The sequence below is a fragment of the Bidens hawaiensis genome, unplaced genomic scaffold, assembly GCF_021521415.1.
Source record: "Bidens hawaiensis isolate Kalapana, Puna unplaced genomic scaffold, B.hawaiensis_p1.1 tig00013016_1, whole genome shotgun sequence".
In the NCBI taxonomy this organism is placed as follows: domain Eukaryota; kingdom Viridiplantae; phylum Streptophyta; class Magnoliopsida; order Asterales; family Asteraceae; genus Bidens; species Bidens hawaiensis.
The window spans coordinates 496,556-518,853 of record NW_027492095.1 but is presented as its reverse complement, the minus strand read 5'-3'; the positions used below and the strand labels follow the sequence as shown (position 1 = coordinate 518,853).

Here is a 22,298-nt window from a genome sequence, read left to right as displayed (position 1 = left end):
CCAGAAACTACATACAAGGGGGGTTTGGTTACTTTTGTTGATAGAGTGAATGCTGATCTGTTTTCAGTGATTACTGTGAATGATATGGTACAACAATTAGGCTACAGCGAAGAGGAAGTTCTTACTGACCAGAAATTCTATTTTAGAATTCCCGAAGGGGACTTAGATTCAGGTTTAAGACCCTTGTCCAATGATGCTGATGCTCTTAGCCTCATAGGATATATTAGTGTGCATAGGGTAATTGAGGTGTATGTGGAACATTCACACATTATATCAAAGGTAAAAGAGGCTTCAATGTTAAGTTGTTTTAATGTGGAAATAGATGATGAATTAGAATCTGATGAACCTACAGATGATGATGTAGTTGAATTAGATGACATAGATTTACATAATGTTAGGGTGCCTGAATCTGATGAAGATGTAGAGGGGTTTGATAGTGATAGTGAGGCAGAAGGTTCTGATTATGATTCAGACTTCATATTTAATGAAAACAGTATGGATGACCCAAATCAGGATATGGAATTATTTAGAGCAGCCGTGGATGATATATCTGATGAAGGTGAAGATGTTGAAGATAAAGGAGATGAGTTAGATGATTTAGATCTACATGATATTGATAGTCTTAGTGATCCTGATAATGATACTTTGTTGCAAAGAGCTATTAGGATGAACAAGAAAAAAAAGAGAAAATCACACTCAAAAGAAACTGATGAAGAATATTGTCATTTTTACTTGGGTCAAACTTTTGGTGGTAAAGATGAGATAAAGCAAATGGTGAAGACTCATGCAATTCATTCAAGGAGACAACTTCATGTTGTGAAGAATGACAAGATTAGGTATCGTGTAGTGTGTTTGGGGAGAAACTTAAATATGGGTAGTTGTGAAAATAATGATAACCAGACAAATGAGGTGGAAGGGAATCTCATGCCAAGAAGGAAAAGAAAATGTAAAAAAAATTGTGGGGCCCAAGAGGGTAGTTCCAGCCATAAATCCAAACCTAAAAGGAATAAGATTCCTCCTCCCACTTGCCCATGGGTCCTACATGTGTCTTTTGATGGGGCTGAAAGAATATGGTGTGTGACAACATTAGATACTGAGCATCAATGTTTACAAACTAGAACTGTAAGCTTATGCACGGTTTGGTGGTTGGCAAAGGAACTGGAGGAAGATCTTGAAGAGGACCCAAATGAAAGTATGAGGAAATTGCAAAAAAATATTCAAAGGAGGTTGCAAGTTCAAGTCACCCCTAACCAGATTTACAAGGCTAAAAGAGTTGCTAAAAAGAATGTTGTGTATGATTTTAGTGGTCAGTATGCTATTCTTAGAGAATATTGTCAAGAGGTGGTTAGATGCAATCCAGGTATGTATTTTTAAGTATCTTAAACTGTTTACTTATGTATTTTAGTGTAGTTTTGCTAAAATATTTACTTATGTATCTTAAAACTGTTTACTTATGCTAGGTACAACTATCAAGATTGATGTTGAAAGTGAATGTAATCCTAGCAGCCCAACTAGACAGTTTAAGAGGATTTATGTATGTTTAGCTCCATTGAGGGAAGGCTTTAAATTATGTGGGAGAGAATTATTGGGGCTAGATGGTTGTTTCATGAAGGGGATATACCCAGGCCAAATCTTAATTGCTGTTGGAGTTGATAGCAACAATGGTATTTATCCTGTTGCATATGCAATAGTTGAATCAGAAAATACCAATTCATGGACATGGTTTTTGAAGATTTTAGCTGATGATCATGATTTGACATCTAACTCTAATTTCACTTTTATGAGTGACAGGCAGAAGGTAATTATTTAACACTTGATTATGTTTTATATCATATTACTTACAAATATTTTTGTTTTAAAATTAGGGCTTAATACCTGCAATACAAAAAGTTTTCCCAAATGTTGAACATAGATATTGTGCAAGACATATTGAAGAAAATATGAAACAAAAGTAGAAGGGTCAAGCTGCAAATAATATGTACTGGAAGTGTGTATATGCAACAACTCCTCAGACATTTAATAAAGCAATGAAACAGGTGTTTACAGAAAATAAGGAGTTATATGATTGGTTGAAGGAAATTCCACCAAGGCATTGGTCACTATCACATTTTACTGGTATTTTTATGTTATTAATTACATTCTTGTTCATTACATTATTGTTAATTACATCCTTGTCAGTTGAATTACTTATGCTTATACTATAGGTAGGGCACTAAGTGATTTGCAATTAAACAACATGTGTGAGGTGTTCAATAGGCAGTTGACACCTGGAAGGGACCTCCCTATCATTAGTTGCCTAGAGTTCATTAGGGAATACCTAATGAAAAGAATTGTGAAAGTGCATATGAAGATAGCAAAATGTAAAGGTCCATTAACACCCAATGTTACAGTTTCATTTAAAAAAATCAAGAAGGATGCCACTAAGTGTAATGTCATTTGGAATGGGGCTACAAAGTATCAAGTTAGTGGTCCAAATCAAGAGCAATATGTTGTGACAGTTGACCAAAGGTCTTGCACATGTAGAATGTGGGACTTGACTGGGATTCCATGCAAGCATGCAGTGGCATGTATTTTTTATATGGGTGAACATGGATTGGATGATGGTGTGCCAGAGAAATGGGTTGACAAAGTGTATTAGTTGGAGACATGGAAGAATGTTTATGCACACACCATAGATCCAATCAATGGCCAAGAAGAATGGGCACCATCCCCTTGGCCCACTAAATTGACTGCTCCTAAGCACCATGTGCAGATTGGTAGACCAAAAAAGAATAGAAAGAAATCTGCTGTGGAAATTGAATTACTGAGTCAAAAGGTTGGTAAAGCCAAGAAATTGCCAAAGAAGGGTCGTACAGTTACATGTGATATTTGCAAGCAACCAGGACACAACAAGAGATCTTGCAAGAAGAGGAAAACAGGAGATATAAGAGAAGCAGGAGGTTTAGGAACACAAGTTGATGCAACTGATGCAGCAAGCTGTTCAGGGGTTTAAACTGCTTTTGGTATTGTAATATTAGGATGTTAAACTGCTTTTGGTATTGTAATATTTTGGTACTATGTTTAATTATGTTAAAACTTGTAATCTTTTGGTATTAGGATGTTTTTGGTACTTTTTACTTTATGTTAAAACCTGTAATCTTTTGTATTGGTTAGTTGACCTTACAAATGTCAACTGGAATGGCTAATGGTATATTGTTTGAATTGCATAGTTGATTGTAGTTAAATGGCATTTTGGTAATTTGTATTGGTTTTTATTTGTTTGTCTGTTTTTTTCCTGTTTGTTTGATCTGAACAAGCAGGCTGATAAAAGGCATTTTAGTAATCTGCATAATTTTGGTTTTGCATACAAAAACATACAATCTGCATAATTTTGGTAATATGCAAATAATCTGTTAATCTTACAAAAGTCATTTGACCTTAACATACAAAAGCAATATAAACTGTTAATCCATTAATCTTTAATTTCATGAGTTTTTGTATTTGGTATAATATGTTAATCTTTATCATCTTTAATTTCATATGTTTTTGAATTAGGTTAATTTTGACTTTTACAAAAGTCAACTACAGTGGTACCATTGACCTGTCAAACATTTTACACAAAACCAACCAATTAGCTTGTCAAACATTTTACAAAACACTTAATCAAACATTGAGTTGTTTAATCTAACTATATGTTCAAACAAAGACCATACATTTTCATATCATAAAATTAGTACTACAAAAGACAATACAGTGGTACGATGACCATACAACAAAGAGATCTTAGCAAGACAACTTCAACATTCAGTGGAAACATACATAAAGGAAAAAAACAACCAAAACAAAAGTCAATGCAAACTTCATTCTTTTGGTCTTCAATTCCATTTTAGTACATGTTTGACATATTGGAGGATCCATCCAAACAACAAAGCCACAACTCCTTGGCTGCAATTAACAAAAATTAGGGCAAAAATTAGGGGAAAAAAAACCTAATTTCAAATGTTTGTTCAATACAATTGTATAACTTACCTGTTTGCTGCAACAATAGAACCGTCTTCCTGGGTTACTCTCCGTATATGAGGTACGAATCACAGTAGGCCAACCACATGAGCAGAAAACCATGATTGATGATCTAGAGTTTTGATGGAACAATTTGGTTGATAATCTAGGGCTTCGTTCTGCTTTTGGTCTTATAAGGAAAAGAAAACTGATTTAAATTAAATATAATCTAAAACTAAAAAGAAAAAGACAATAATACCCTTAAACTAACGGCATACTTGGATGCCGTTAGACGGGAGGATATAACAGGCTAAAAATGAAAACTACTAGGACTAAATTGACAAAAAATCAAACTTTGGACTGAAGTGGCGAAAGTCGCAAACCACAGGGACGAAAATGGCCATTAACTCTACTTTTAAAATTTTATACTTTCATTTTAATCCCGACATTCATTTCCTATTTTTGTCTTTATTTTATTAAAAAGACTCATTTTATTATTTTATTATTTATTAAAAAACTCATTTTTAAAATGTCATTTCAATCTCTCACAACCCATTAACGCTTATGATTTAAAAATTTGCATACCATGTAGATTATTAGCTAGTTCCAACTTTTTACTTGTCATCATAATAAACCACAACAAACCCTTTATAGCAAACCCTCACACACATATATAATGGGGCTCACACATATATATAATGGGACGGTAATGAGACTTTAAACCACAGCGGGGCTTTATGGAAGAGGCTTCGAAGCTCCGTTCAAATACAAGTAAACCCCAATATTGACACCATTAGGGTCAATCCAAATTATAGGATCAATCCAAATTATAGGATCAAATTGATTTATTTACTTGTTACAAATATACATATACAATTCAGATCATTTGTGTTAAGAGATGATATGTTTAACCAACCTTTCTATTATATACATACCACCCTCAAATTTGCTTCAAAACCCGAATCAAAATCGTTTGATATCGACACTTGCGATCTTGAAACCCGAAGCGGTTCATCAAATAAACGTTAACCGATCGTACGATTAATAGAACTAGGCTTTTGAAGACTAACCAAGGAGTAGTAAGCTCCAGCTGGCCCTCGTGCTAGTAACGAACCATGGTTCCCGATCTCAACCACTTTCCCCTTATCCAAAACCGCAATCGTGTCACACATTTGTATCGTGCTCAACCTATGAGCCACCACGAGGCTAGTCCGCCCAACCATCATCCGGTCAAGTGCCTCTTGTACAACCTTTTCCAACTGACTATCTAGTGCACTAGTCGCCTCGTCTAATAACAAAACCGAGGGGTTTTTCAATATGGCTCGGGCTATAGCTATTCGTTGTTTTTGACCACCAGAAAGTTGTACCCCTCGGTCACCACACCACGTGTCGTACCCGTCTTTCATAACCGAGATAAAGTTATGAGCGTTGGCGTCTTTTGCAGCCTTGATTATATCGGATTCACTAACATCCTTACAACCGTTACAAGCTCCATATATGATGTTTTCACGTATTGTAGCCGCGAATAACGTCGGCTCTTGGCTAACGAGCGCGATATATTTTCTTAAAGTTTTCAAATGATACGACTTTATATCCTTACCGTCGATTTTGACAACGCCTTTCAACGGGTCGTAAAATCGCTCGATTAACCCGATAACGGTCGATTTCCCGGACCCACTTTGTCCAACCAAAGCGGTTGATTTCCCGGATTCAATATTAATGGAAAACCCTTTAAAGATCATAACATCGGGCCGAGCAGGGTACGCGAAGTCCACATCGCGTATCTCTACCTGGCCCGAAATGATCTCGGGTTTCTCTCCATACGGGTCCTCGGGCTCTATTAAAGTGTAACGGTCCAACACTGCGAACACCGACTGCACCGCACCCGACCCTTTAGCTAAATCATTTGTCATGGTCCCAGCATCCGCGATCACCCTCCCGGTGCTTACTAATATCATAAACGTTTGAAACAAAGCTTTTGACCCAAGTTGACCGTTGCTAATCAACTTCCCACCATACCAAAAGTCTAGAGCCCAAGTACAAGCCATGAGGCTTTGAGAAAACCCGAGCCCGAACCCGGCATACCAAGCTTGCTTGATGCTTTCACGCATCGGCGCCTTTTGGGACTCGTGGAGCATTTTGAGGATTCGGGTTTGAGATGAAAAGGCGGTGATTGTGCGTAGATTTGACACCGCTTCGGCTGCGAGCTTGCTGCTTTTGTCTTGTGATTTCATGGCTTTTTGTGACATGTTTTTTAATAAAACTAGCTTGCAGTAGAAGCATACGATTATAATCGGCTGGACCGCGATCATAACCAGTGCTAGTCTCCACGCGATCACCAGCCCCATTGTGCACGCGATTGTCACTGCTGAGAATGTTTGAATTAGCAATGCGGATCGATCGCCCACCAATGATCGGACCTGCAAATCATTAATAACATCATAACTGATATTATTCACAAACATCATATAACTGTGAGATCATCCAAATCGGTCGTCGGTTTAGTTTGACGATCGGTTTTCTTCGTAGGTTTTTTTATCAATATATTGGTTTTAAATAATCCCAACTATCACTTTTTGAACGCTGTTAGGGCTGTTCAAAAAGCCCGCAGCTCGTAGCTCGTTCGATAAAAGCTCGAATAAAACTAGGTAAAAAAAACTTGATTTGAAATGACCTAAGCCGAGCTGTCTCGTGTTTGTAACCGATCCCAACTCGACCCAAGCTCGGCCCGGGTCATGGCCCGGCTCGTTGGCTCGATCTTAGGCTCGTTTATCTTCAAGATCAAGCTCGAGCCTAGCCGAGCTGCCTCGTTTAAGTTCGAGCTCGAACCCACCCGCTCTCGACTCATGAACAGCCCTGATCGCTGTCAGTCCCAACTAACGAAATGGCTGGTGACAGTCCCACCTTTTAACATGACAAAAACGTTTTTCCGGCGGCTGGAGACTAACGGAGTTATGCTTCCGTTAGTCGTGGATCGTTGGAAGCAAACATGTTAAAAGGTGACTTCAGTCATTTCATTAGTTGGGACCGGCAACGACCAAAATATGATAGTTAGGATTTTTTATTTTTTTTTAACAAGCAGATAACACTTTCATTCCCGGAAAAAAAAAAAAAAAACCCTCCACAAAACCAACATACCTTTTTTATAGTTAAAATAAAGGGATTACTCTATAAAATAGGGTTTTAAAATAAATTCAAAGTTTCAAACCGTAGTAGGTGGTTAGATTTTGATTTACAAAAGCTAAAAACCGTTACTGACAAAACTGTCAAAATTGGACCGCAAACACCCCTGCTATAAAAAAACTCATCATAAAATTCATACCACATTGGCATCTTTAGCAAGCCTGGAACAAACGGCTCCGCTTGAATTTTCATCACGATCGAACCACCCAATTTCAAACGTGAGTATCTTCGACAACATTCGTTCTCGAACCCTCTTGGTTAAGTACTCACCCATGGCTGCAAAGTTGTAATGCTGAACGATATTAACCACCATCGAGAAAACTGCTAAACAAGAGAAATACAGCGCGTAAATCATCGTACTGCGCTTGATCTTGTCATGATCGGTTAAAAAATAAACGGATACCATTGAACCCAATGCGAAGGCATAAAGGGGTTGTATCGCTCCGAATAGAATCGCACCCAAACTTCCCAACAATGCTTGCTTCCATTCGGGAATGTTCATTGCCAAGAGGCGTTTAAGCGAAGGAACTGGAAATTCTTGGTTGACTAATAATGCAGTGTTCATATTCTCACCTATACATTTGTTTATCGAGCTCGACCGACTAACCATTAACTGCCCATGACTGGTTGATGTTATTGGAAATGGTCCAGCGGGTGGTTCATCGCTTCGTTTGGTTTGTTGGAGGCGAACTACTGATGCGTAGAGGCCGTTTTCGAGTTGGATGAGGTTATCATGTGAACCAGACTCTACCACTTGACCATCTTGGACAACGACTATCATGTCTGCGTTTCTAATAGTTGAGAGACGGTGAGCTATGACGATGGTGGTTCGACCAACTGCAGCCTGATCAAGTGCAGCCTGAACCACTTGTTCTGATTCTGTGTCGAGTGCACTTGTCGCCTCGTCCAAAAGAAGGATACGAGGTGACTTGATTATTGCGCGAGCGATTGCGATTCTTTGTTTTTGTCCACCTGACATTTGAATTCCTCTTTCACCTACCTGTTATGAGACTGATCATATACTACATTATAACATATAAAGATATACTATAACGTTTGTTTAGAATCAATAATATGTTGAGAACGACAAGAAATAAACAAAGTCAATGCATAAAAGTATTTTACATCACTTTCAAATCAATAGTAAAAAAATGCATTGTATAAACTGTGTATTTCTTAATTTTATTGTTATGAAAAAGACAGTTTTTAACTTTTTATATATAAAATCCAATCATACAAAATCACAAAACTAACTATTTTAACCAGATAAGTTGACAAAATGGTTGCTCATTTTTTATTACTTGACCTTTTCTTTTATTTATTTTAGGTAAATCATTATCTTTTATTTTAACAAACCAATTTACAAAGAAAGTTATAACTGTATTTGCTATCTTTTTTAATTTTTTTTCCTATTTATCTTTCTTGTTTTTATTGCTTTATTATATTAAAAGAACTTTTCTTTATAAAAGAATGAAATAACCTACTAAACATAAAAGTAAGCGTGGGCCCAGTGGATCCAACTTGTGTCACTTTAGGTGGATATTGTCAATGAATGATTTGAGTTAGACATTGCGAGATTGTCAGTTCGAATCCCGAACCCACCTGGGTTTTCGTCCCACCGTGTGTTACATCAGAGAGTTCTGCTCTTGAGGTGACACAACGACTATCAAGTGGTAGCCGGTGGTATGGTTTCCTGGTGGAACGCCCAAGTCAAACTCTAAAACCAATGTGGGCCAAGTTAAGACAACATAGTCTGACCGAGTGGCCGGAGAGGGGCAACAGGGCTCTCCAAATTGGAGAGTGTGTTTGCCTAAACACAAAAAGAAACTCGCCGTTCTAAAAAAAAACTAGAAAAATTATTATTACCGTATAATTTTAAACTAGAGCAATTACTCTAGTTCAAAAATCATAAAGTAATAATATTTACTCTTGTGTTAGCATGATTACCCCAGTTATGTGTACGCTTAACACGTTAAATTTATTTGTATTTGATCCTAACACTATAAGAATACACGTTTTAACGAATTAGTTTGGCCAATATATATTTTCTAGGATGGAAAAATAACCTGAGTGTCATAGGCAAGAGGCAACTGAGAAATAAACTCATGAGCATTTGAACCTTTAGCAGCTTCAATAACTTCATCCATTGTAGCATTTTCCTTACCAAACAATATATTTTCTTTAATAGTTGTAGCAAATAAAGCAGGCTCTTGACTCACCAAGCCCATTTGTGATCTAAACCATTTTAGTTGAAGCTTATCAATCCTCACCCCATCTACGCAAATATCCCCGTTTTGCGGATCATAAAACCTTTGCAACAATGCAACCACAGTCGATTTACCTGACCCGCTCCCACCCACCAACGCCATTGTTTTACCCGCGGGAACCTTTAAGTTAAACCTTTTTAATATTAAAGATCCCGGCCTTGACGGGTATGCAAATGTAACGTTATTAAATTCCACTTCCCCGAATATTTGTACCAGTATCTCGCCTTCCATGTTGTCAGAATCGATTTCGGGTACTCTTAGTATAATTTCACGTATTCGTTCGCCTGCAGCAATTGCGTCGGAGAAGTACTTCACGCTAGATAATCCAGAACCCAGTGATCTGTCATTCAAATTAGAACAAAACAATGTTAAGAACTATGAGTACTACATAATGCAATTGTACCTTTTTATGTAAGTGTTATGTAGTACTCAGTTACATGACCGCCTACCCACTATTTTATTAAATCATTAATGCATTAGGTACAAGTGTTTTATGCGTTTTATTTTAATTCCTTTGACATTGTGTTTTCTCGCCCCTATTTAAATATTATTAAAAGTTGCTAAATTGTTCCTTTTTCTGAAAATGTTTGCTGACAGAAAATGTTTTTGTTTAAGGGCTCCCTTTGTTTAATCTTAAAAAAAATTAAAAAATTGGCATAAAATATCCAGGGTTTGTCGGTTCGGTTTTTGATTCACTCGGTTCATTTGAATATTTTTCAGTTGAAACTAAAAACCGATCCGAATTCAAATCGTTCAACGCCGAAATGAAAGGTTTAGTTTTTGGCATTGTCTGAATAAAGTACTTTGTTTATTTAGTTTTACAATTATTTTTAATTAACTTAACTAAAACTGGATTTAAATAACCATTTATTATTCGTGTTGAAAACCCAATTCAGTATTGACATAAAACCGAACCGAAAATCTAATATGTAATTTGGTTTGGTTTTAAACATTTTCAGTTCAGTTTGGTTTTCAGTTCAATATCTAAAATACGAAAATGAACCCCCATATGCAATGCAGACGAAACCATTCGACGAAACGTTCGATAAACAACAAAATAACATACAATCCACCGATGGCAATGGCCGCTCCAACAGCAAAAACGGTTCCACCACTCGCTCCATGGTACATCACCAACCTACTACCGTACCAACACAAGAAAGACCACACCGCAAACACGACACCATTACTCCCAACCGCGACCCCTTTAGCCAACCCTTGTTGTAAGCCTAACTTCACTATCCCATCCAAAGCAGCAGAATATTCCAACAAACTTTTATTCTCACCAACAAACGAATAAACCGTCCTAACCGACGAAACTGCCTGTTCAGCCACGGTCCCAGCCTTATTATACTCGTCCCTAATCTTTCTCGATAAGTTCATCAAAACGTGCCCGTAAATCAAACCAGGGATAACCAAAATTATAACAAATGGAAGGCCAACAATTGCTAGCCTCCATAATAATATAAATGCCACCACATATGCTCCTCCAAAATTTGACATGTACATTAAGAACACAGGAACCTGCAATAAAACCGACAAACCGAACCGAAATTAACTGAAAACTGAATTAACCAAAGATCTGTTATCATCAGTTACTTTTTGTATCCTTGGTTACCGAAATTACCGAACTTAACTGAACCATTCATATTTTCATATATTTAATTATTTATAGCTTTTTACGCCTCCATTTCATGTTTTATACCACCATTCAGGGGTGTTCATCGGTCAACCCGATAGGGTTTCGGGTTAATCGGGTCGGGTTTTCCTTAAAATATATCTAACCCGTAACCCGACCCTATTAAGGTTCGGGTTGGTCGGGTTCGGGTTATTCGGGTTTCGGGTTAATCGGGTCGGGTTAGTCGAGTTAATCGGGTTGACCATGCTACTTTATAATTTTAAATTGTTGTAGGCTGCAAAATTTCTCGTTCCACGCAATTTTCAATTTCTTTTACAAGTAGTTACATTATAATTACATATAGGCATGTCCGTGTTCGTTCATTTAACTTCATACGAACACGAACATTTAATCAAACAAATATGTGTGTTAATGTTCGTTGGTTAAAAAATAAGCATGTTCATGGTCATTTATGTTCGTTTATATCTAAACAAATAGCTCACGGACATAAATGAACATAATTTAACAAAGATAAACGAACATGAAGGAACATATACGTGCATATATTAACGAACACAAACATACATAGACGGACTTAAATGAACGCATTTAAATAGACACAAACAAACAAATATAAAACATATTAGGGTGATACAATTTCTTAATGCAAATAATAATTAATAATTTTCTATTAATATGTAAGCGAACATGAACGAACGTAAACAAACTTAAATGAACGATCCTAAACGAGCATTCACGAACATAGATGAACGAGTGAAACATGTGTTCATATTTGTTCGTTTACACAACATAAATGAACAAGCATAATAATTAACTTATCTATAAAACTTACATTATTGACTTTTTAGTGCTTATTTAACATTTTCATTATCGTATTTGAAGTTAAGTATCACCACTAATAGGGCTATTCGGGTTAACCCGACATTTTTCCAAAAATGAACCCGAAACCCGACCCTATTAACAATTCGGGTTAACCCGAATAACCCGATTAATACTTTTTGACCCTATTAACCCGACCCTAATTAGCTTATTCGGGTTCGTGTCGGGTCGGGTTAATCGGGTTCGGGTATTTTGGACACCCCTACACCATTGATCATGTATTTATACCGGCACCATTTCATATATTTATATATCCATTTCATGTATTTATACGTCAATTTCATGTATTTCCGAGTAAAAACTTTAACCTAAATTTGGCTTTGGTTATTAGCCGAAAATAATTGAACCGAAAAATTAACGAATTAACCGAACCGATTAACTAAAAACCGATTGGTTAATTGGTTGGGGCTAATAATCGAACCGAACCGAACCGTGCACACCCCTAATCAGGGGCGAAGCTTAGTTAGGGCCAGGGGTGGCCCCTGCCCCCTCCGTTTTTTCGCTCGTTGGTTTAAAGCTATCCTTTTTCGGCCGAAATTTTTTATACATAGTATAAATTTACCCGTTTCCGACATAAATTTTGAGCCCGGCCCCCTCGGTTTTTTTTTCGGTAGTGTAAAATTTTCCTTTTTTTGCCCGAAAATTTTTATACATGGTGTAAATTTACCCGTTTTCGACCGAAATTTTGAGCCCGGCCTCCTCCGTTTTTTCGCTCGGCAGTGTAAATTTATCCTTTTTCAGCCGAAAATTTTTATACATGGTGTAAATTCACCCGTTTCCGACCGAAATTTTGAACCCGTTCCCCTCTAGTCTATGAATTTATGTATACATATTGAGTCCGGCCCTCTCGACGTGTATGTCCAAGCTTCGCCACTGCCCCTAGTCAAGTTTATACAAAAATTAAAAATGATTAAGAAGAAAATTACCTTTTCATTTATGCATTCTTGAATAATGAGACTGTCACTAGAAACACTTGTAATGATCTCAGATGTGCTTGTAACATTTAAATCAAAATATGCAACTTCTTGTCTTAATACTGCTTTTAAATAAGCTGATCTTAATCTTGATGCCTGCCTCTCTGCTGTTCTTGCCCAACAATATCCCTCTACAACACATATGTTTTTATTATTATTATTATTATTATTTACTAAAACTTGAGAAATATTTACAGACAGTCTCAAATGTGTACTTAAAACATGGGTTATTGGTTTTAATAATACTAACTTTCGTCTATCGGTTAGGATTAATCTCAACTAAAAAATTGTTTTAAGACTGTCAAATTTGAATATATTTCACTCCAGCAATTCCATATTAACTAAAAAGTGACCCGTTAGTTTTTTGATGACATGAAAAATACGTATACAATTGCGGTAAGAAAATACATTTAAAGTTGAGACTGTTTGTAAATATTTCCTAACTCAAAATTAATCTCGATCAATAGATGAAAGTTGAGATTATTAATCTCGAAGTTAACAACACAAGAACGAAAGTCAAATCATATGTTAAAAAAATATTAAATAGAAATGTATCTTTTGAAGTCTAGTGGTTAAAATACAAACTTGGACTTTTTTAAAAGTCCAAAATTTAAAAACCTTATAGTAAAGCCTATGAGTCTCCTAAAAATAAATAAAAAATTCACAGATCATATTCATTCCATCATTTGATTATCCATCATATAATATATGTATCATATATCTATAATTCCAGTATAAATGACAAAAAAAAATACTTTTTTTTTAAACTTGATCAAAAACTTACCAAGAAAACAAGCAACCCAAATTCCAATAGCCATGTAACAAAGATTTACAGCATTCTGTAAATACAAAATCAGTTAGAATATTCTTGATCATAATCAATATAATTCCCACTTTGGTAGGGTGGTAAGTATTGGATTATATTATGTTGTGTTAGCCCACGGGCCTACCTTAGGTGATTAGGGTTTATATATCATTCTCTATATATTGTAATGCATTATTATCAATGAGGACAACCTAGTATTTACCAATATCTTACATGGTATCACAGCCAACCTCTACCACTTTCGCTGCCCCAAACACAAACAAACCCTAGCCGTTGCCATCGAGTTCAAACCCTAGACAGGGCGGCGTGCCACCATCGCCGTCGCCCTGTCCCACCTTCGTTTATCAGTTTCGTTTCTTCTTTTCAATATTTAGTTTTCATTCAAATAAAGCTTTGTTATCACTTATCTAAGTCTTTTCGTCCATTGCTGCCATCAAAACCATCCTTTTATTAGCCGCACCTTTCATTCAAAGGTTTAATATCTTGTTGGTTTACGTGAGGCTCCATCCATTCTTGCACAACAAGATAAGATTGCTTTGAATTAAATCTTGATTCCCAAACAAAGCAGAAGTGATCCACGCACGGGTCAAATTTATTTTTGGTGTTTGTTTTACAATTTAAGGTTTCTCCATGGCTACCATGACATGAACATGTACTTTGAGCTTTTGATGATGCTACGAAAGCATCTCAGCCACCATTCTACTCCCCGATCGTACTCCTCAAGCCGCTCCTTGCTGTCGCGCTGCCGAACTCTTTTGTTTTTATTTATTGCAGCCGACAATATATAGAGAATGATATATATATATATATAAACCCTAATCACCTAAGGTAGGCCCGTGGGCTAACACAACATAATATAATCCAATAGTAAGGTGGTATAGGTGTGAAAGAAGAGGTCATGGGTTCAATACCCATAGTGTAAAAAAAAAAAATTTAGCTGTTCAAAAAAAAATATATATATATATATATAAATTTAATATATGCATGTATGTATGTATTATTATTATTATATAACTTTGACCTTATTAATTTTGTCAGTGAATACATCCATGGACAAAGAAGAAGAGTCACCAATATTATTCATGAGGGTGCTGGTGATAAGTAGCATAGTGGGCATCGAAATACCGTCGCAGACGGCTCCTAAACAACCAAGAATCATCAGAAACGTGTCGGTACGGTCTGCGTGCATGAATATTGACCGGAATGATCCATTTGTGACCTTTTTATTGTGTTTGATGATCGTGTTAATATGAAGAGTTTTGAGGTTGCTAGGACTCAAGAGTTAAGAAGAAAATATATGAGTTTAAAGTATGGGTGGTAGAAAGAGTGTGTGTATATTATATATAAGGTGTGGATTGTAATAAAAATAAATAAATAACCTTTTTATTTTGGAAAATAGTATTTGTTTTTACTAATAAAATAATTGTCAATATAGATGATTATGGTTAAGGCATCTCGAGTACATATTGGTATCTTTTTCTTATTTTAAACTAGAAAGGTATGGACATCCGTGATCAGCATGTAAATGAATAACCATTCACTTCGAAGAACATAACGTAGTGACCCAACTAAGTGAGTATGAGCCGGGTAAGGCCCACGTCCCACAAGACCTGACTTGATCAGACCGGTTTAAATTACAGCAGAGTCGGTTCCTGAGTCATGAAAATACCATTAACCGGATTCGGATTGGGTATGCTAGATAAGACCCGTTTGCTCCTATAGAGGTGAGCGTAAACCGGTTAACACCCACAAGACCCGAACTGATAAAACCAGATTATTACAATAGGGTCAGTTCTCGAGTCATGAAAAAATAATCGGGTTCGAGTCGGTGTTTGTGGGTAAGACCCATTTGCTCAACCTTAAACCCGGCCCATCAATCCAAATGAAAACCCACAACTAAGAAAAACATATTGATACTTTTTATACTTACATTTTAAACTCAGTGATGACATAATTTCATTGCATATATGGATAATTTTATAAAGGCTTAATGTTAGAGCGTGTTTACAGGCGGTTTAGACGATTTTATGAGACTTTTGGACTAATAGGTAACTAAGGTTTCGAAAAACGACAAACTGAACTAGGTTTGTTGGTTGGGTTGGCTTGATGGTCCACTTTCAACGGTTTAACGGTTTTGAACAAATTTGTTTAATTTTATAAAAAAACGATATTTTTCATTGTCAATCGTTCTCCACATCTTTAAATCCATAGGAAAGAATTTGATCCATTTACATAACTGAGTTAAAGAAAAAGACCTTGAATTTTCTCTGTTGGATCTTTGTATATATTTGTTTTTAAAACAACGTATTTTGACGAAACAACATAGTCTATCCATGAAAAACTAGAATCAAAATGCGTGTACCATCTTTAGGAATCATACCGGATGAAGAACCGAGAATTGTTAATTAATATAATGCATATACATAACTTTATACTTCTATAGCGAAAAAAATAATAATTTATAAACGTTAGATGTTAGTGTGGTTTACACAGCTGATTTCAAATTTCATACTGAAAACCGCATTATAAATCGTTTTAAATCAAATCATAAATAAAGTTAGCAACGAATGTTGTCATTCAATATAGACAACATAATGCACCATACTTTATCAATACACTTTCACACTAATTAAAACACTTTCACACACAAAATGAATAACCCACACATATTTATCTATCACTTTCCCTTTCAAATAATGCACCATCTTTTCCCAATACACTTTCACACAAATTAAACACTTTTCACACATAAAATGTACAACCACACATGTCTCTCTACCACTTTCACTTTCAAATATACTATTCACTCTACAACTTACAAATCATGAAATCAAATGTCTTTCTTCCATGACTTATATTCATAAAAGCAATATTAGCCTATTCATCTAGGAGTTATTATGTTTTTTTCCCTTTATTTAACCTCCCAATTTCATGCAAATTATTCATACTCTTATGGGTGAAATCGGCATCGTATCCATATCGAAAGTTCGGCACCGAATATCAACAAAACCGAGTATCGAATATTGTACTAAATTTATTGGTACGTTACACTAGTATTTTGGTATGATACACACTTTGCTACCACTTTGTATTTTTTTAGTCTCTAATGATCTTGGTATCGGTACCGTTACAGGTAACAACTAAGCTAAATCGGTACAGGTACCAACTTGACTAAATTGGTGGGGGGTTTGATAAGATATAGGCATTCAATCATCTATAATACCAAAACCTACAACAACCAAAACATAATACCATAACCAAAAAGAAAACGAATAAGCCATAGTATTTAAATTTAACACCGCAATCATTTTTTATCAAAAAAAGTGCCCTTACACGTAAGTATCAAATTCCGAAATCCTAAAATCTTGTTGTCGACACCGGTACCACATATGCTAAATCGTTATGGGTATTCGGGAGAAAATCCTTACAAAGTATCATCCGTTTTAAAAGTTTAAAACTGATAAAGTCTAAATCACTTTAATAAAACATCCAAATCTTTAAAATGATGCCAAATATTTCCAAAGCACACATTCCATTCCAAGTAACGGTACCAAATTTTATAAATAAATGGTATTTTAAACCCAATAGTAATATAATTTTAACAAAAAAATAATTTAATTAGGTTTTATTTGCTACACACACTCTTAATTCTTAACTTATATTATTTTTAAATATATATATATATATATATATATGTATTGGATCATTTCGGAAGTTTTTATAGCGAAAAGTGATATATATATATATATTAAAAAGAGGATTCACTTCTACTCACAATTACAATATTCAATTTACTATTTAACTTCTTAATATAATATTTATTACAACCATTAAATTACTAGCCTATAGATAAAAGTGAAGGATTTATTTTTACATATTTATTTGTCGGTTAAACGTTTTTTTTAAACTTTGCTTTAGTATTTTTTTATAGTTTGTCTTTACAATAACTGAAACTGTTTTCATGATCTAAAAATATCTCATTGTCGCATTGTTTTATATCCGCGTCTCGACGTTTTATAACGCGCCTTTAAAATATTTTTTTGGCTTGCTAATTTATGTTTACGAATTTGTGTTGATACTGTTGATACTAATCGAATTTGGGTTAGTTCGTAGCAGTAACGTGCCGAGTTTTTTTTGTTCTACATGTGGTGATTTGTTGTAATTTGGCATTGACGAGTTTAATTCTTTTGTTTAGCTCCGATGTCATAATCTGATACAGGTTGACTTCGTGTCGAAATGCAATCATGGTTTAATGTTTTCACGTATGTTTTTTCGTTCGGTTTAATGGTCCCGCCGTGAATTATAGGGTCCTAAATCCTAGTATATATGTTAAATAGAGGATTTGCTTTATGAGTAAGTTTCACTATTCATTTTAAGTGAGTGTTTTAGCCTTATTTACAACTTTCTTAACGAGGCATAGATACTATTTAATTCTAAGCATTTTTATTGGTTCAGTGTTATATGTAAGGAATATATTGGTCCACTAATATTTTATTATTATTTTGTCAATTTAGAAAGTGAAACTTAATATTTTTTTTGAACGACCAACTAAGTAACGTCGCGTACGGCCGCGTACTCCGTACGCGGCCCCTATTGGCTATGAGGCTTTAAATATGTTAAATAATTTGATTTTATATATATTTTTTTACATTAGAATAAACATTTACATGAAAAAAACTTACTTTGAACTAAAGATTATTTTGAACTTTGATCTTTATAATATTTCTAGAAATACTGATTTTACGTTAATTTACATAATTTATGTAAATGAATAGTTCAAATGAATGGGGTAATGATCAAAAAGCACATACTACTAATTTATGTTTTACGTTTCCGTCTAATTTTTACAAGTAAACGTGCATGCGTGGTTCGACGTTTTTGGGTATACTTTTTGTTTGGTTGTTAGTCCCGTCGCAACGCGTGAATCGCAAAAAATAGTTATTATTATTTACAAGCTATAAGGCATCTATAATAAATTAAAGTAGAAACCAAACTTATTGGTTGCATAAAGATATATGCTGATATAAACGTGTTGGGAAGTGAGGGTTCTCAAATCACAGTCATTGTTAATCAGACTTGCTTTTAGCAAATGGGGAACAATTTTTTAAAAAGAATTTGTAAGTTTATTATACAAAAAGTTAACTACCATTCATTACATAATAATAGGCTTGATAGCAATAATAATAGTAATAAGAATAAACTAGGTTTGTATCCGTTGTGTTGCGATGACGCATTGGCGTGCACTTGATTAGTATGAGTTAAGTTTATTGTGAAGATGGCACAGTTGAAAAAATTAATATATCAATACATAAGACATTAACGACACTCGTATACCATATAATATAAATATTAACATATTAAAAAAACAAATAAGCTTATGATCAAAGTGACATGTGAACTTCATTATGGTGTTGACGCTAAACCCGAAAATTATAATAGTAAACGCCCAAAATACTCATATACTTATAATACAAAAAACAACATATTTAAAACGACGTTTATTCGGTCTATAAATCCGAGCTTTACGGGGCAAGTCGACACGAATTGGGTTGGTTTCGATTACATTTATTATGATATTGGAAGTAAAACAAAAGGTATACATTTATAAAGCAAAAGAAATTTTTGAACGACGTGACGTGAGCTGGTGTCTCCACGTAGACCGATGACAGACTTACTGCTCCAACCTGTTGATTTTTCTAACTGAATTTATAATTTTATTATACAAAAAGGTAGCTACCATACATCATTCTTTATATTGTTGGAATGTTGGGTAATAAATGTTGTATTATCTTCATGAAGTACTATCAATGTCCCATTTTCAAAAAAGAAAAACCACAAGGTCTACTTGTATTGACAATACCTTCATGGGTAATAGCTAGTTGCAATTGTTTGCTTTATGAAACATCATAAAATCATATCATTGCCACTATGAATACAAGTCCACTTACATATTTTGAAAACTAACTAAGTGTATTCCATTACAATGGCTTCACAAATGACATAAGACACATCTTCCCAGCAAGTTTAGAGAAAACTATATACGGCTGGGTTACCCAGGTATAACCAACGAGACAAATTTTTAAGTAAATGAATACCAAGAATCTTCGCGACATCTTTATGTTAGAAATTTAATATGAAAGGTAATTTTCACGAATTTTGGACACATATATTTAGTTATCATGAGATACATAATTAATAATTTGTTTGGGTTCTCCATAATAACATGTGTCTAATACTAAGGCTAGATGATTGAGATTTTCTTATGATATCATTATAGATGGGCTAGGCTAACATATGTTGCCGGTGGAGCATCTTATCATCCTTAGGCATTGCCTCATTATTTCTATATTTCTGGTTTATGAGATATGCATTATTTGTCACAAAGTGGGCTTTGGACTCCTTTGGGGAGCATGTAGTACATAGTAGAGAGCTCCCGGGATTCATACTAACACGATTTTAGTTAGGGACGTTCTTTTGACATATTCCTCTTTTAATAATTTAATCAAAGAGTATTTTCTGGGTAATTTTTTTAATATGCTTTATTGGTTCTCAATCATGAAACATACTTTTAAACATTATATTCTTTAGGGAACCATAGTGTTAATTGAGCTTTAACGATATACATTAGAAAGGAATTGAATATTTCTTATTTTATCATATGAATAAAATATCAACAAAAATGCTAAACCTCTCGAATATATGCAATATGATTATTAATGTTGATTCCATGCTTTCCTATTATTATTATTATTATTATCACTTTATTTCAGGCATCTGAGTGTAACTTCTTATTTTCTCATGTGATTGATTAAGAAAATAAATTATATATATTATTATATATGTATTTGTTTTTCTATTTAAATTAGGAGATGTTTCCTCATAAATGATACATGTATTATATATATATATATAACACTTTTTAGAATTAAGCCATAATTAACTAATGATAACTATAATTACTTATTTTTCTAACGACCAACAAACATAACAAACATAGAATTGCTTAGGTGCTCCGTACGAAGTGACTCAATGGCAAAAGACCACCGCCGGCTAGCCCAACCCAATCGTATGGAGCCCTTAAGCGCCTCCAAGTTATCTCCAGTTACGGAGAAACCTCACCCGTCCGAATGTCCACTAGTGGTAAAACCCAGACGCACTCAGGATGAAACCGGAAATCATAAAAATCACGGTCTTCCTTCATTGAGCTAGTCATGTCCTCCCCAAAGTGTTGTAAATGGAAATCAAACATGAGTCTCTATTTAAAAATACAAGCTTTCTGTATCTACATCACATTGAAAAGGACAATATAATTACTAAAGAGGCATAAAAACTATTAATATTTTTAGAACTTGCTATTATAAGGAATAATATATTTATTTTCAATAGAAATATGTTCATAAATGTATGCTCACATTTAGAAACTAATCATTAATGCTTTGAATAATACTTTAAAAAGAATCAAAGTTAAAACAGACACTAATGAAACTATTATAATAAGAAGAAAAAAGAATGAAAGTGATCACATATAAGAGAGGGCCAAAATGGGGAAGTTGGTTGAAAAGTGAAGTATTTTTAAAATAGTTACATAATTTCAAAAAATTATTAAAATAATAGTAAGTTTCTTTTATTATCAACTAAAGCTAGTCAAAACATATTTATCCATATTGTAAACCTAATATCTTCAACTAAAGCTAGTTAAAAAAAAAAGTTATCCATACTATAAACCTAATATGCTCTGTCAGATATTTGAATTGAGTTTTGAGTCTAAATTTAAACATTTAAAATTCAAAGAACCCGACCTGAAAAACACGAAACCCAAAAACCAAACTCAAAGAACGCCCCTTGTATGGATATGCTTTAAAAAATTTGACGCCATCGAAACCTTCTGAACCGCTCAAACAAAAGAAAGTGGCTCCACTTGACCAGCTTAAAATACACTATCCGGTTTTATAAACTATAAAAATTTAAATTTTCTTGAAATGCAACCATTTAGTATTTCCTTCAATTCAAAGTTGTCATGATATATAAATATATATAGTGCATGTCTTAATTTCAAGCTCAGATTTTTAGAATGGACATCACTGAATTGTGCATTTGTTGGATTTCCTTTTTCTTTCTTGAGTTGCCATTGCTTGTACATGCACCATAAACAGGAGGATGGGGTATCAGTATCACTTTGAGCCATACCAAAAACTCATTATTGCTCTTTAGACTATTCCTATTTCCTACACCTCAATCATGTGCGGATTTACGAACGCCTCAGTTGGGTTGCCCGGGCTACCCCTTAACTTTCTTGAGAAAGTGCAAAACTTTCTTTTTCTTCTTCGTTTTATGTATCGTATACTGCTACGCAAATATTAGTATACATTTTAAAAGCCCTTAACGGATTAATAGGTTAACTCATCCATTAAACAAGTCGTGCTCGAGTTAATCCGTTTATTAAACATGTCATGTTCGGGTAAACAAGTTATATTCACCGACCCCAAACCCGTTTATTTCCGTGTTGTATCATCAATCCCCCCCCCAGTACATATAGAAATATATATTGCATA

The 22,298-nt window shown here is 34.7% G+C and overlaps 1 protein-coding gene across 1 annotated transcript; it reads right to left on the bottom strand.

The window, feature by feature from the left end:
- Positions 1-4,841: 4,841 nt before the first annotated feature.
- On the bottom strand, positions 4,842-15,086 carry LOC143543063 (ABC transporter B family member 15-like). Its single transcript, XM_077035490.1, has 7 exons — positions 14,768-15,086; positions 13,705-13,759; positions 12,873-13,051; positions 10,495-10,952; positions 9,228-9,768; positions 7,301-8,161; positions 4,842-6,398 (listed from the first exon to the last, which is right to left on the bottom strand). Exons 1-7 carry the CDS (start codon positions 14,933-14,935, stop codon positions 5,004-5,006), a joined length of 3,657 nt encoding a protein of 1,218 aa, XP_076891605.1. The 5' UTR covers positions 14,936-15,086; the 3' UTR covers positions 4,842-5,003.
- Positions 15,087-22,298: the final 7,212 nt, after the last annotated feature.